The sequence below is a fragment of the Propithecus coquereli genome, unplaced genomic scaffold (assembly GCF_000956105.1).
Source record: "Propithecus coquereli isolate 6110/MARCELLA unplaced genomic scaffold, Pcoq_1.0 Scaffold142, whole genome shotgun sequence".
Lineage (NCBI taxonomy): Eukaryota > Metazoa > Chordata > Mammalia > Primates > Indriidae > Propithecus > Propithecus coquereli.
Window position 1 is genome coordinate 4720336 of NW_012138525.1, and position 11060 is coordinate 4731395.

The 11060-nt window shown below is 51.2% G+C and overlaps 1 protein-coding gene across 1 annotated transcript in view; it reads left to right on the plus strand.

The window, feature by feature from the left end:
* The window catches only part of TRUB2 (TruB pseudouridine (psi) synthase family member 2), a 12650-nt gene extending 2243 nt beyond the window's left edge, over positions 1–10407 (plus strand). The window contains exons 3-8 of the mRNA XM_012639849.1: positions 1815–1889; positions 3343–3404; positions 5117–5198; positions 7435–7507; positions 8851–8987; positions 9846–10407. Coding sequence (XP_012495303.1) covers positions 1815–1889; positions 3343–3404; positions 5117–5198; positions 7435–7507; positions 8851–8987; positions 9846–10171 — 755 coding nt within the window. The 3' untranslated portion in view covers positions 10172–10407. The remainder of the gene's footprint in view (positions 1–1814; positions 1890–3342; positions 3405–5116; positions 5199–7434; positions 7508–8850; positions 8988–9845) is intronic.
* Positions 10408–11060: the final 653 nt, after the last annotated feature.

Below are 11060 nucleotides of genomic sequence, written 5' to 3' on the forward strand. Positions count from 1 at the left end.
AAAAAAAAAAAAAAAAAAATCTGCAAAGTTCCAAAAAGCAAAATTTGAATTTGCCATGCACGGAATACTGCATAGAATCCACACAAATGAAATGATGTGTAGGCATACATATTAGGTATTATGTGTAATCTAGAGATGATTTAAAGTATATGGGAGAGGCACAGTGCCTCATGTCTTTAATCCCAGCACTTTGGGAGGCCAAATTGGGAGGATTGCTCAAGGCCAGGAGTTTGAGGTTACAAGTTGTGATCATGCCACTGCACTCCAGCCTGAGGGACAGAGCAAGACCCTGTCTCTAAAAAAAAGATTTTGAAAAATAACATGTATGGGAGGATGGTTATATGCAAATACTACACCCTTTTACATAAGGAATTTGAGCATCTGTGGATTTGGGAATATGCGGGTGACCCTGGAACCAATCTCCCATGGATACTGAGGAACAACTGTATTGTTCTCTTGATTTATTTTGAACCATTGAAAAATGGAAAAACTATTTCTTAATTTGCAGGCCATAAAAAACAAAAACATAAACAGGCTTGAGAATTTGGCCTGTGGACTGTAGTTTGCTGGCCCTTTTACTATTCTGGGACTCCAGGTGGGAATTGAGACCCTTGGGTAGAAATCATAAGGAAGGGGTTTTGGGTTTCTGGGAAAGGGTGACTTTTTAGTGAACAAAGTTGCCCCACAATGGAACTGGTTCTAGCAGTGCATCCCTGTCACTAGATGTGATTAAGGCATGTGTCAGGGAGGCCAGGGGCTTGAACGGAAACCTTTAAAACTCCAACGGGTGATATTCAGTGACTTCCTATAGTTAACGATAATAAGTATAACGTATGAAGTACCTACTTTGTACTGGGCATTGTGTTCGGCTTTCCCAAGTATGATCTCATTGACTCTTTACCACAATCCTGTGAGATATGTCCTATTCTCATTTCACAAATGAGGAAACTGAGGCTCAGTGTTGATATTAAGTAACATAGTCTGGATTCAGTAGGCTCTTGACCACCCTGTACCTTCCCCTAGATCCTTCTTGATCTATAGAAGTATAAACACTTCTGGCCCACTCATGCATTCATTCCTTCAATAGTTATTTCCTCAGCAGCTAGTGAGTGAGTGCTGGGCTCTGGGGATAGAACTCTGAACAGACAGATTCAGGTCCTACCTTAGGGAGCCTCCAATTTTGTTTTGTTTTCTTTTTTTTTTTTTTCCCTAGAGACAGGGTCTTGCTTTGTCACCCAGGCTGGAGTGCAGTGGCATGATCATAGCTCACTGTACCTCAGACTCCTGGGCTCAAGCAATCCTCCTGCCACAGCCTCCCAAGTAGCTGGGACTACAGGTGCGTGCCACCACGCCCAGCCAATTTTTAAATTTTTTTTAGAGATGGCATCTCGCTATGTTGCCCACGCTGATCTTGAACTCCTGGCCTCAAGCAATCCTCCCACCTCAGCTCTTCCAAAGTGCTGGGATTATAGGTATGAGCCACTGCGCCTAGCCAGGAGCCTCCATTTTCTTATGAGGTCTATCCTTCAGCAGAGTTGGACAGGGACTCCACAGTCTTGATCCCCAGGGTATGGCCAATCCTCTGAAAGCCTGTCACTGGAGACTGATGGTAAGCAGAGTAAAAGGCATCTTGAGTCACCCTTTCTCTGGGTCCCCGGGAATGGAGGAAATGGTTCAGGGTCCCAGATTCCATAGTGGGGAAGCCTGAGAGTCTCTCCTGATCCTATTTTGGGCTCCACAAGGCTCCATTCTAGGAATGAGGTCATCACGCAATCCAAAGATTAAGCAAGTGGACCTTGTTCTTTTTTTTTCAGTATGTGGACCAGCATTCACCAGTCTGAAGATTGGTGTGGGACACCGGCTGGATGCCCAGGCTTCTGGGGTGCTTGGTAGGTGATGTGGTAAGCCTGGGGGTGCAGTGATACGGGCTTGGGGAAGAATCAGGGAACTACCGGGAGCCCAGCATACTTTTTGCCTGACACCCACTTCCCACCACTGCTTTCCTCCTCTGATTCCTGCCCCAAGTCTGCTCAGCTGGGGAGATGATTGGTGAGAGGGTGGCAGTCATAGGGTAATAATGACAATCGCCCACCTTGATCAAGTGATTCCTACATATGACATGTGTTTCAAGACCCTTTGTGCACACTTATTCACCACAACAACTTTATTAGGTGGATAATTTTATGGATGAAGAAAGGAAGGTTCTAGGAACTTAGGTGACTTGTCCTGTGTCACATGGCTAGTGAATGCCACTGGCCCAGAGAGGGAAACCATCATCATGTTATGGGGCAGCCAGGCGTGTGACTCTACCCCTACTGGCCAGGGTCTGGATGTTGCTGGAGCCGGATACACAAAGCCCTAGTCATGAACCATCTGTGTCCTCAGTGTCAGGTGGTAACCACTTCCTCCAGCTGTGACAATCACAGTCCCCTTGGCTTGCTTCCTGGGGTGTAGGCAAGCAGACATGATCTCATGCCCCTCTCCTTGTTCTCCTCCAAGAGTGAATACGGACGGGGTCATTCTCTCCTTCAGCCAGAGGGAGAAACAGACCGAAAGAAAGACAGGAAGTGGCCACAATGGCCACTGTTCACTGGGCTCCTCTTTTGTACTGTCTGCTTCCTGCCTGTGCATTGCCTCTTTTTTTTAGAGACAGAGTCTCACTGTCACCCAGGCTAGAGTGTAGTGGCATCATTGCTCACTGCAACCTCAAACTCCTGGGCTCAAGCGATCCTCCTGCCTCAGCCTCCAGAGTAGCTGGGACTACAGGTGCACACCACGACGCCTGGCTAATTTTTCTATTTTTAGTAGAGATGGTGTCTCACTCTTGCTCAGGCTGGTCTCAAACTCCTAAGCTCAAGTGATCCTCCCGCTTCGGCCTCCCAAAGTGCTGGGATTATAGGCGTGAGCCACCGCATCTGGCACCATCGCCTCCTTTAATCTGCACAACCCCCACGGGGATCAGACATTTTTACCTACATTTTACTGATGAGCTTGTGGCCTAAAGAGGTTAAAGGTTATACTCAGAGCTATTGCTGATTTGAATGCAGGTCATATGACTGGGCCAGTGATCTCTTTTAAGTGTATCAGAATCCCCTTGCTAAAGATCCTAAACCCCTCTCCACCTGAGTCAGACTCAGTACCTATGGATGAGGCCCAGAAATCCACATTTCGACATATATCCAGAGGAGTTCGCTTGCTCCCTGTGGAAGATCTCGCCCTCTTGCTCGCTTTAACAGCATCAGAGAAGGGAGTAATCTGATGGCAGGGTGGGGGTGAGGGTGCGGGTTGCCAAGGGGACGGGAAGGGGGTGCCAGGTATGAGACAAGGCTGGCTGTCTTTCAGTGTTCGGCGTGGGACAGGGATGCAGGCTCCTCACCGACATGTACAATGTTCATCTCACCAAGGTATGGGGGGTGGGGACAGCCTGCCTATCCCTGTTCCTTTCCCGGGGGGGTCACCGGAATACCTCTGAAGCTTAGAGGATTCCATGGGGAAGCACCGAGGCCAGCAGCAAGCATTTTTATAGTCATGTGCTGAGGAGGCTATGACAACAGTAACTACTGGCATTAGTATGTGCTGACTGTTCTGTGCTGAGCCCTGTACATGGATTCCCTCATGGAAGCCTCACAACTCGCTGTAAAGTAGAATCTGTTGTTCATCCTATTTTACAGAAGAGAGAACTAAGGCTCAGAGAGGGGCTGTTGCTTGCCCAGGTCACACAGCATTTCTAGGGCTTTAATAGCTGGGATTTGAACCTGGATCTCTGTGACATCAGGGCCTGATCGCAGCAGCCTTCCATTCATTCCCCAAGACTGGGAAGTGGATGTCACCATGCAGCCCTCGGAGCGTGCCGTCCAGGGTGGGGCTTTGGAATCTGGTACCACAAAGTATGTGAACAGGTGCCACATTAGGGGGCCCACAGTCTTAGTGGTTAAGAGCACAAATTCTAGGCTGGGCGCGGTGGCTCACGCCTGTAATCCTAGCACTCTGGGAGGCTAAGGAGGGCGGATCGTTTGAGCTCAGGAGTTTGAGACCAGCCTGAGCAAGAGCGAGACCCCATTTCTACTAAAAAAATGGAAATTAGCTGGACAACTAAAAAGGTATAGAAAAAATTAGCCAGGCATGGCCGTGAATGCCTGTAGTCCCAGCTGCTTGGCTGGAGCCCAGGAGTTTGAGGTTGCTGTGAGCGATGCCATAGCACTCTAGCCCGGGTGACAGAGCAAGACTCTATCTCAAAAAAAAAAAAAAAGAGAGAGAGAGAGCACAAATTCTGGAGCCACATGTCTTCATTTCAAAACCCAGCTTCTACCGCTCTGCTGCCGTGTGTCCTTGGGCAGATTGTTTAACATCTGTGTGCCTCAGTTTCCTCATCTCTAAAATGGAGATGATATTAATAGTATTTCCCCTATAGGAAAACTATAATTGGAAGATTAAATTAATGACTACATGTAAAGTGCTTAGCATAGTCCCTGGCACATAGTAAATGTTCAGTAAATGTCACTGTTGTCACCATCTCTGTCATCATCTTCGTCACTCCTATCTGTGGCAGAGGCAGTTTGTTGCACAGATGTAGAGGAGGGGGAGTTGGGAGGAGGAAGGCCTTGATCTGGGTCATGAAAGCTTAGTCACATCGGAGGGGTGGAGAGAAGCCCCAGGGCATGCCAAGAGGCCTCAGCGTGGTAAATTGTCAGGTCAAGCTGCAGCGGAGAGACACCAAGGCACGGGGTGGTCGCAGGACGGCCATCGGTGCCTTTGCAGGCAGCCAGTGCCGCCGGTCACGGGAACCCAGGCAGCGATCTTGAAGGAGGCCCGCTGACTGGGAGCCAGGTACTGAGTCTCACTGAATCTGCGGCAGTACTATGAGATTGCCCTGTCACCGTCCCCAGTCACAGAGGAGAGCTGGGGTACAAAGAGAGCAAGGGAGCTGCCAAAGGCCACACAGGAGAGCTGGTGCCCTTCCCCAGGGGGCAGTGGAGCAGCTGGGCAGGGGCTGGGCGCGTGAGCTCCCTGAGGGAAGACCCGAGGGCCCCAGCCTCGGTGTCGCACCTCTGGGGCATGAGCTGCTAGGGCTGAGCGTGGGGACATTGACCGGGTCTTCCCCTCCCTGTCCTTGAAGGATTACACAGTGCGTGGCCTCCTGGGCAAAGCCACAGATGACTTCCGTGAGGACGGGCGGCTGGTGGAGAAGACGACATATGGTGAGAGCCTGTGGCAGCCCAGGGCGGCTCCCTCCACGCTTGCTTCCCTCGACTCCTGGCCCTCGCCTGGGCCACGCTGATCCCTTTTCATTTACTCTTGACACACCAAGCTCAGGCTGGGACTTTGGACACGTCATCTGTCTTTTCCTCGCCTGGCTCAAATGTCACCTCCAGATACTCTGATTTCTCTTCAAACGGTATAAATTTTTCACCTTTTCAAACATCACCTCCCTGGAGAAGCCTTCTCTAGCCTCCACAGTTGGACTGGGTGGACTCTCAGAAGAGTGACTAATGATTTGTGATCACTTAATATCCGTCTCCCCAGCAGACTCACCCATGAGGGCAGGATTATGTGGCTCACTCCTCTGGTCACACGCAGAGCACCAGGCCTGGGAAGAGGGAGGTGCTGGTAGACGGGTGGATGGAGGATGGATGCCTCCTTCTTCCCTTCCTGCCATCCCCATGTTCCAAGGCATTCCATGGGATCTATTGCATTTGCTCATTTGACAGATGGTTTTTGGACCCAACCACGTGCCAGGCACTGGGGGCACATAGGGTGAATCAGACAGAGCCCCTAGTCTCAGTGAACTCAGCCCAGCACACACCACTACGCCTCCTGTAGAAGACAGAACATCTGGCAAAGCGGCACTATACATTTGTACATGTCAGTATGTGTCAACATCTAAGAAAGCACCTAGAGTCGGTTACTAAGGTGACACTCCCAGGAGGGAGGAAACTAGAATTTGTGGGGATGGGAGGGAATGATTGTTGTTGCTAGTCTAAATTTTTTTTTTTTTCTTTTTTGAAACAGTCTCACTCTGTCACCCCTGCTAGAGTGCAATGGTGTCACCATAGCTCACAGCAACCTCAAATTCCTGGGCTCAATTGATCCCCCTGCCCCAGCCTCCTGAGTGGCTGGGACTATAGGCATGCACCACCACACCCGACTAATTTTTTCTATTTTTAGTAGAGACAGGGTCTCACTCTTGCCCAGGCTGGTCTGGAACTGCCGAGCTCAAGCGATTCTTCTGCCTAGGCCTCCCAGACTGCTAGGATTACTGATGTGAGCCACTGTGCCCAGCCAGTCTAAATTTTTAAAAGAAGATTTAGGTATCAATTATATAAGTAAAAAGTAAGGTAAAAATCAAAGAAAATTAAGTGCTGGAAAAGAGGCGCAGGAGCGGAGAGGCAGGAGCCAGGAGGAGGAAGCAGCATGTTCCAGGAAGGGCTTCCTGGAGGAGGCAGCATTTGAGCTGGGCTGTGAGGAGGTGGGGGCAGGCAGTAGCAGGTACATCTAGGTAAGACCACAGCATGAGCAAAGCCAGACCGGGGGGACCCTAGGCCCTTCCAGGCTAGCAACGCTTTGGTCCCCACACCTGCTCTCGGAGCTCTGGCCCTTGGAGCCAGAAGTTGGCACCTGCCCTGGCTGAGCCCCAGGATCAGCCTTGTGGCAGAATTTGTGGCTCTCCTGCTATAGCCACTCACTGGGATCAGCGGGCAGAGCACTTCTTGCTGCCTCTTTCTGCATTTTGGGCAGATGGCACCCTCTCAGGGTCCCTGGCATGGGAAACCCAGACTGGGACTTAAGAGACCTGGCTTAAAAGATTGGGCAAGTACGTCTTTGGGCTTCCATTTCCAGAAGAAAGTATTCTCTTCTTCAATTGTTTTATAAGAGACAGGGTCTTGCTCTATCACCCAGGTTAGAGTGCAGTGGCGTGATCATAGCTCGCTGCACCCTCTAACTCCCAGGCTCAAGCGATCCTCCTGCCTCAGTCTCCTGAGTAGCTGGAGCTACAGGGGTGCACTGCCAAACCCAGCTGATTTTTTTACTTTTTGTAGAGATAGGGTCTTGCCATGGTGCCCAGGCTGTTCTGGTCCCAAATTCCTGGGCTCCAGTGATTCTCCTGCCTCAGCCTCCCGAAGTGCTGGGATGATAGGCATGAGCCCTCACCATGCCTGGTCCAGAAGAATGTGTTCTTACCCTGGAGTCTGGATGGCTTCAGGAGATCTGTGAGCTCCTTGAAAATGTCCACAAAATGTTGCTTTCACATGTATCTTTCTGAGAAGAAGGTCCAGAGCTTTCATCAGATTCTCAAAGGACTCCCAGCCACCCCTGCCATGGGAATCCCTCCAAAACATCCCCTCTCCAGGTTCCAAGGATGGGACTGGTATGGAGGAAAAGAGTTTGCTGTGGGCCATCCCCACCTGTGCACTGACCACCCCCTGCCTTTTCCAGACCACGTGACCAGAGAGAAGCTGGACCGCATCCTGGCCATGATCCAGGGCTCCCATCAGAAGGCTCTGGTGACGTAAGTGGGGCCCTTAGGGAGGTGCTGGGAGAGCGTGGAGAGGTGCCTGGACAGACCCCACGCCTCCTGTTTTTAGAACCTGAAACCACACAGGAACTACCCGTTTCTTTCTCGGCATGCAGAAATGTTTCTGTGTGCTGAGTTTTGGGCATTGGGAGGCCAAGAGGAACAGGAGATCCTAGCTGTCATCCCGGGGAGCATATGATCTATTGGAGAGGAAACCAAGGATCCACGTCATGGTAGCACAGAGCCCAGGAGCAAGAGTAGCCTCGTCCTGAGAGCGCGGGCTCTGGAGCCAGCCTGGCTGGCATTCTCAACGCTGCCAGACACCAGTGGTGTGGCCTTGGGTGAACGGCCCACCTGGCTGGGAGCCTCACTTGCCTTTTCTGTACACTGGGGATAGAAAGAGCCCTTGCCTTAGGGACATGTGCTGAGGACTCAAGGGGATCAGGCAGGTACTTGAGCACAGTGACTTGCAGGTGTAGGGCGACACCAGCAGAACAGCCACCTGAGGTGGGGAGGCTGCTGTGATCAGAGAAAATGCCCTAGGCAGCATCATTTCAAGGACAATGTGAAATTGCCAAGTAGCTGTGGTTGGGGAGAAGCAGGTGGTGGGACCGTCACGGGCCCAGGTTCGCGGTGAAACAGCCAGATGCGTTCCGAACCTGGTAAGGAGCCCGCACAGGGGTGCGAGGTACCTGGGGGAGGAGTGAAGGGAAGTGGGACATGGTTGATGAGGGCAGTGGGAGCCATTTTCAGGTCTGAAACAGCCAGTGCACTGCAGTCCTGTTCCTGGGGGCCATGTGGAGAAGGGACCAGAGGGGACAAATTTGGACGCAGGAAGTAGGCAGCAAGGACAGTGCCTGGGCAACCACCAAGAAGGGCCCAACCTGCAGCTAGGGCATGACCCGTGGAGGAGAGCAAGGGATGGAGCAGGGCGGACAGCACCACAGGGCGGCATCGAGGAAGAGGCTGGCAGACACCTGGGCGGCTGGGGGTGTTAGGATGGCGGGAGGAAGACCCCATGGAGGAGGACAACGTCGAGTCACTTTGGGTTAGGCTGAGATGCCGGAGCCCAGGGCACGGGTGGAGGTTTGGAGTGGTCAGCATGTGTGACTGTGAAGCCAGGGAGGGCGTGCAGAGGCTGTGTTTAGGGATTGCAGGAGACAAAGAGGCTGCTGCCAGGGTGGCTGTAGGAGCAGGAGTGGCAGGGCACACGGAAGGTGAATGAAGAGCTTCTGGAAAGGCACTTTTCGTGAGTGGGGCAACGGTAGGGGCAGGTGGTCGGCCCAGCTCCCCACCCCATGCTGTCTGCAGGACTCCAGCCCCCTGCTGATCCGCAGGTACTCTAACCTCGACCTGAAGACCCAGGAAGCCTACGAGATGGCTGTGAGAGGCTTGATCCGGCCCATGAACAAGTCCCCCATGCTGATAACCGGCATCCGATGCCTCCACTTTGCACCTCCAGAATTCCTCCTAGGTAGGTTGCCCCAGGACGTTGGGGTACTGAGATGGGGCCCTTGGGTTTGGGGAGTCACCGTGGAATGCTCTTACGCATGCCACTGTCCTCTGGCTTGGCCAAGGCAGACACACACCAGCCCTGATCGCTGCTGGCCAAGCCATCAGGCGCTGACTTCCTTCCCAGCCCGGGCCCCAAGTTAGCTGATCACAAAGCACACAGAACAAAAGCTCTTCTATCTCCTGCCAAGTTACCCTTTGAAGCCAGACCTTAACAAGCAGGTTATATTTAGCAGCTCATTTCCAGAGCTGCCAGTGGTTCAAGTTGTCACAGACACATCAGACACATGTGCCCATCAGACACAACTCTTAACTGCCAGTGCCCCCAGGCTCAGTGTCCAACTTATCGTTGTTCCTTTTGCGTGCTCCCCACCCCTCACTCCTTTTTCTCTCTGTTGATCATGTTAATTCGTACTCCTTTGCTTGAGCACTGACCAGGGCTCTCCCATGCTAAGCGCCTTTTATAAATGATCTCTTTCACTCCTCTTAGCCCCCGTTTTACAGATGAGGAAACCAAGTCTTAGCACAGACTTCTCAAGCTACCTGCCCACAGATCACCTGGGGATCTTCTTAAAAGGCAGATTCTGACTCAGCAGGTCTGGGCAGGGCCTGAGATTGTGCATATCTAACATGGTTTCAGGTGGCACCCACAGGGCTGGCCCTCAGACTGCACTCTCAGTAGCAAAGCCTAGAGAGCTAAGGTGTCTCGCTCGGGTCCATTATGTCACTAGGAGGTATCCATGGGGTGTGGATTCAGATCAGCCAGACACCAGAGGCTGTGCTCCTGACCACTGTGCCCATGACTGTGTGTCCCTGACAGAGGTGCAGTGCATGCACGAGACACAGAAGCAGCTGCGAAAGCTGGTGCATGAAATTGGCCTGGAGCTGAAGACCACCGCTGTTTGTACCCAAGTGCGGCGCACACGAGATGGCATCTTCACACTGGACGATGCCCTCCTGAGGACCCAGTGGGACCTACACAGTGTCCTGGATGCCATCCAGGCTGCTGCTCCCCGGGTGGCTGCAGAGCTGGAGAAGAGCTTGAGGCTGGAGCTGGACACCCAGCAGCTCCCCAGTCCACGCTGGCCCTGGGACTCGGAGGGCCCAAGCTCTGCCTTGGGGCTGGAGAGTGATGTGGGACATTGAAAGGCCAGGCAACTGCTGGGGCAGCGGGTGGATAAATATAAGAACTGCATGAGCTGGAACTGATGGCTGTGCAGAAAGTGAGAGTAGGGGAAGCTTTTCTGCATGTGACACAAAACTGAGAAGCTGTAAAAGAAAACATTGCTAGACTTGACCCAATTGAAAAGAAAAAACTTCTGTATGGAGGAAAAAACAACAAACAAATGACAGACTGATAACAGTATTTGCAGTATCTTTAACTAAGGACTAATACCCATAATATACAAAGAGCTCTTAGAAAGTAATAAGAAAAAGAGGACAAGAAAATTAGGCAAAGAATATGAACTCCATATTAAAAGAAATCCAGGGAGTCCACTGCTCAAGGCCTCTTGGGCGTGGCTCCGGGTCATGGTCCTCAAATTTGGCTCAGAGTAAATCTCTTTAAAATTAAAAAAAAAAAATCCAGATGACCAATAAGCCAGAAATGACACCCAACGTCTTTAACACTGAAAGACACCCAGATGGAAATGAGATGACTTGCCTTTCTGAGTGGGAAAATTAGTAAAAAGATACCCAGTATTGGTGATGAGGGGAGCAAATGGGCAGTTCACACCGTTGGCAGGAATAGTTTGGTGGTACGTTTCACAGTGTGAACTCTTGCCCCCAACCCAGCAGTTTCACTTTCAGGACTCCATGCTCCAGCGTGGCTGCAGACAGTTTTAAGTATGCAGATGGTCATGGCTGCGTTGTCATAGCAAAAAGAAAAAGTAGGAAATGCGGTTACTGTTCCTCAGTAAGGGACCAGTTGAATAAATACGGCCTATGCAGGGGCAAAATCTCTATTCTAATATTCTAGGGAAATTACAAAACTATGAGGTTTTTTTAGCCCTTTTTTTTTCTACCAATTTTATTT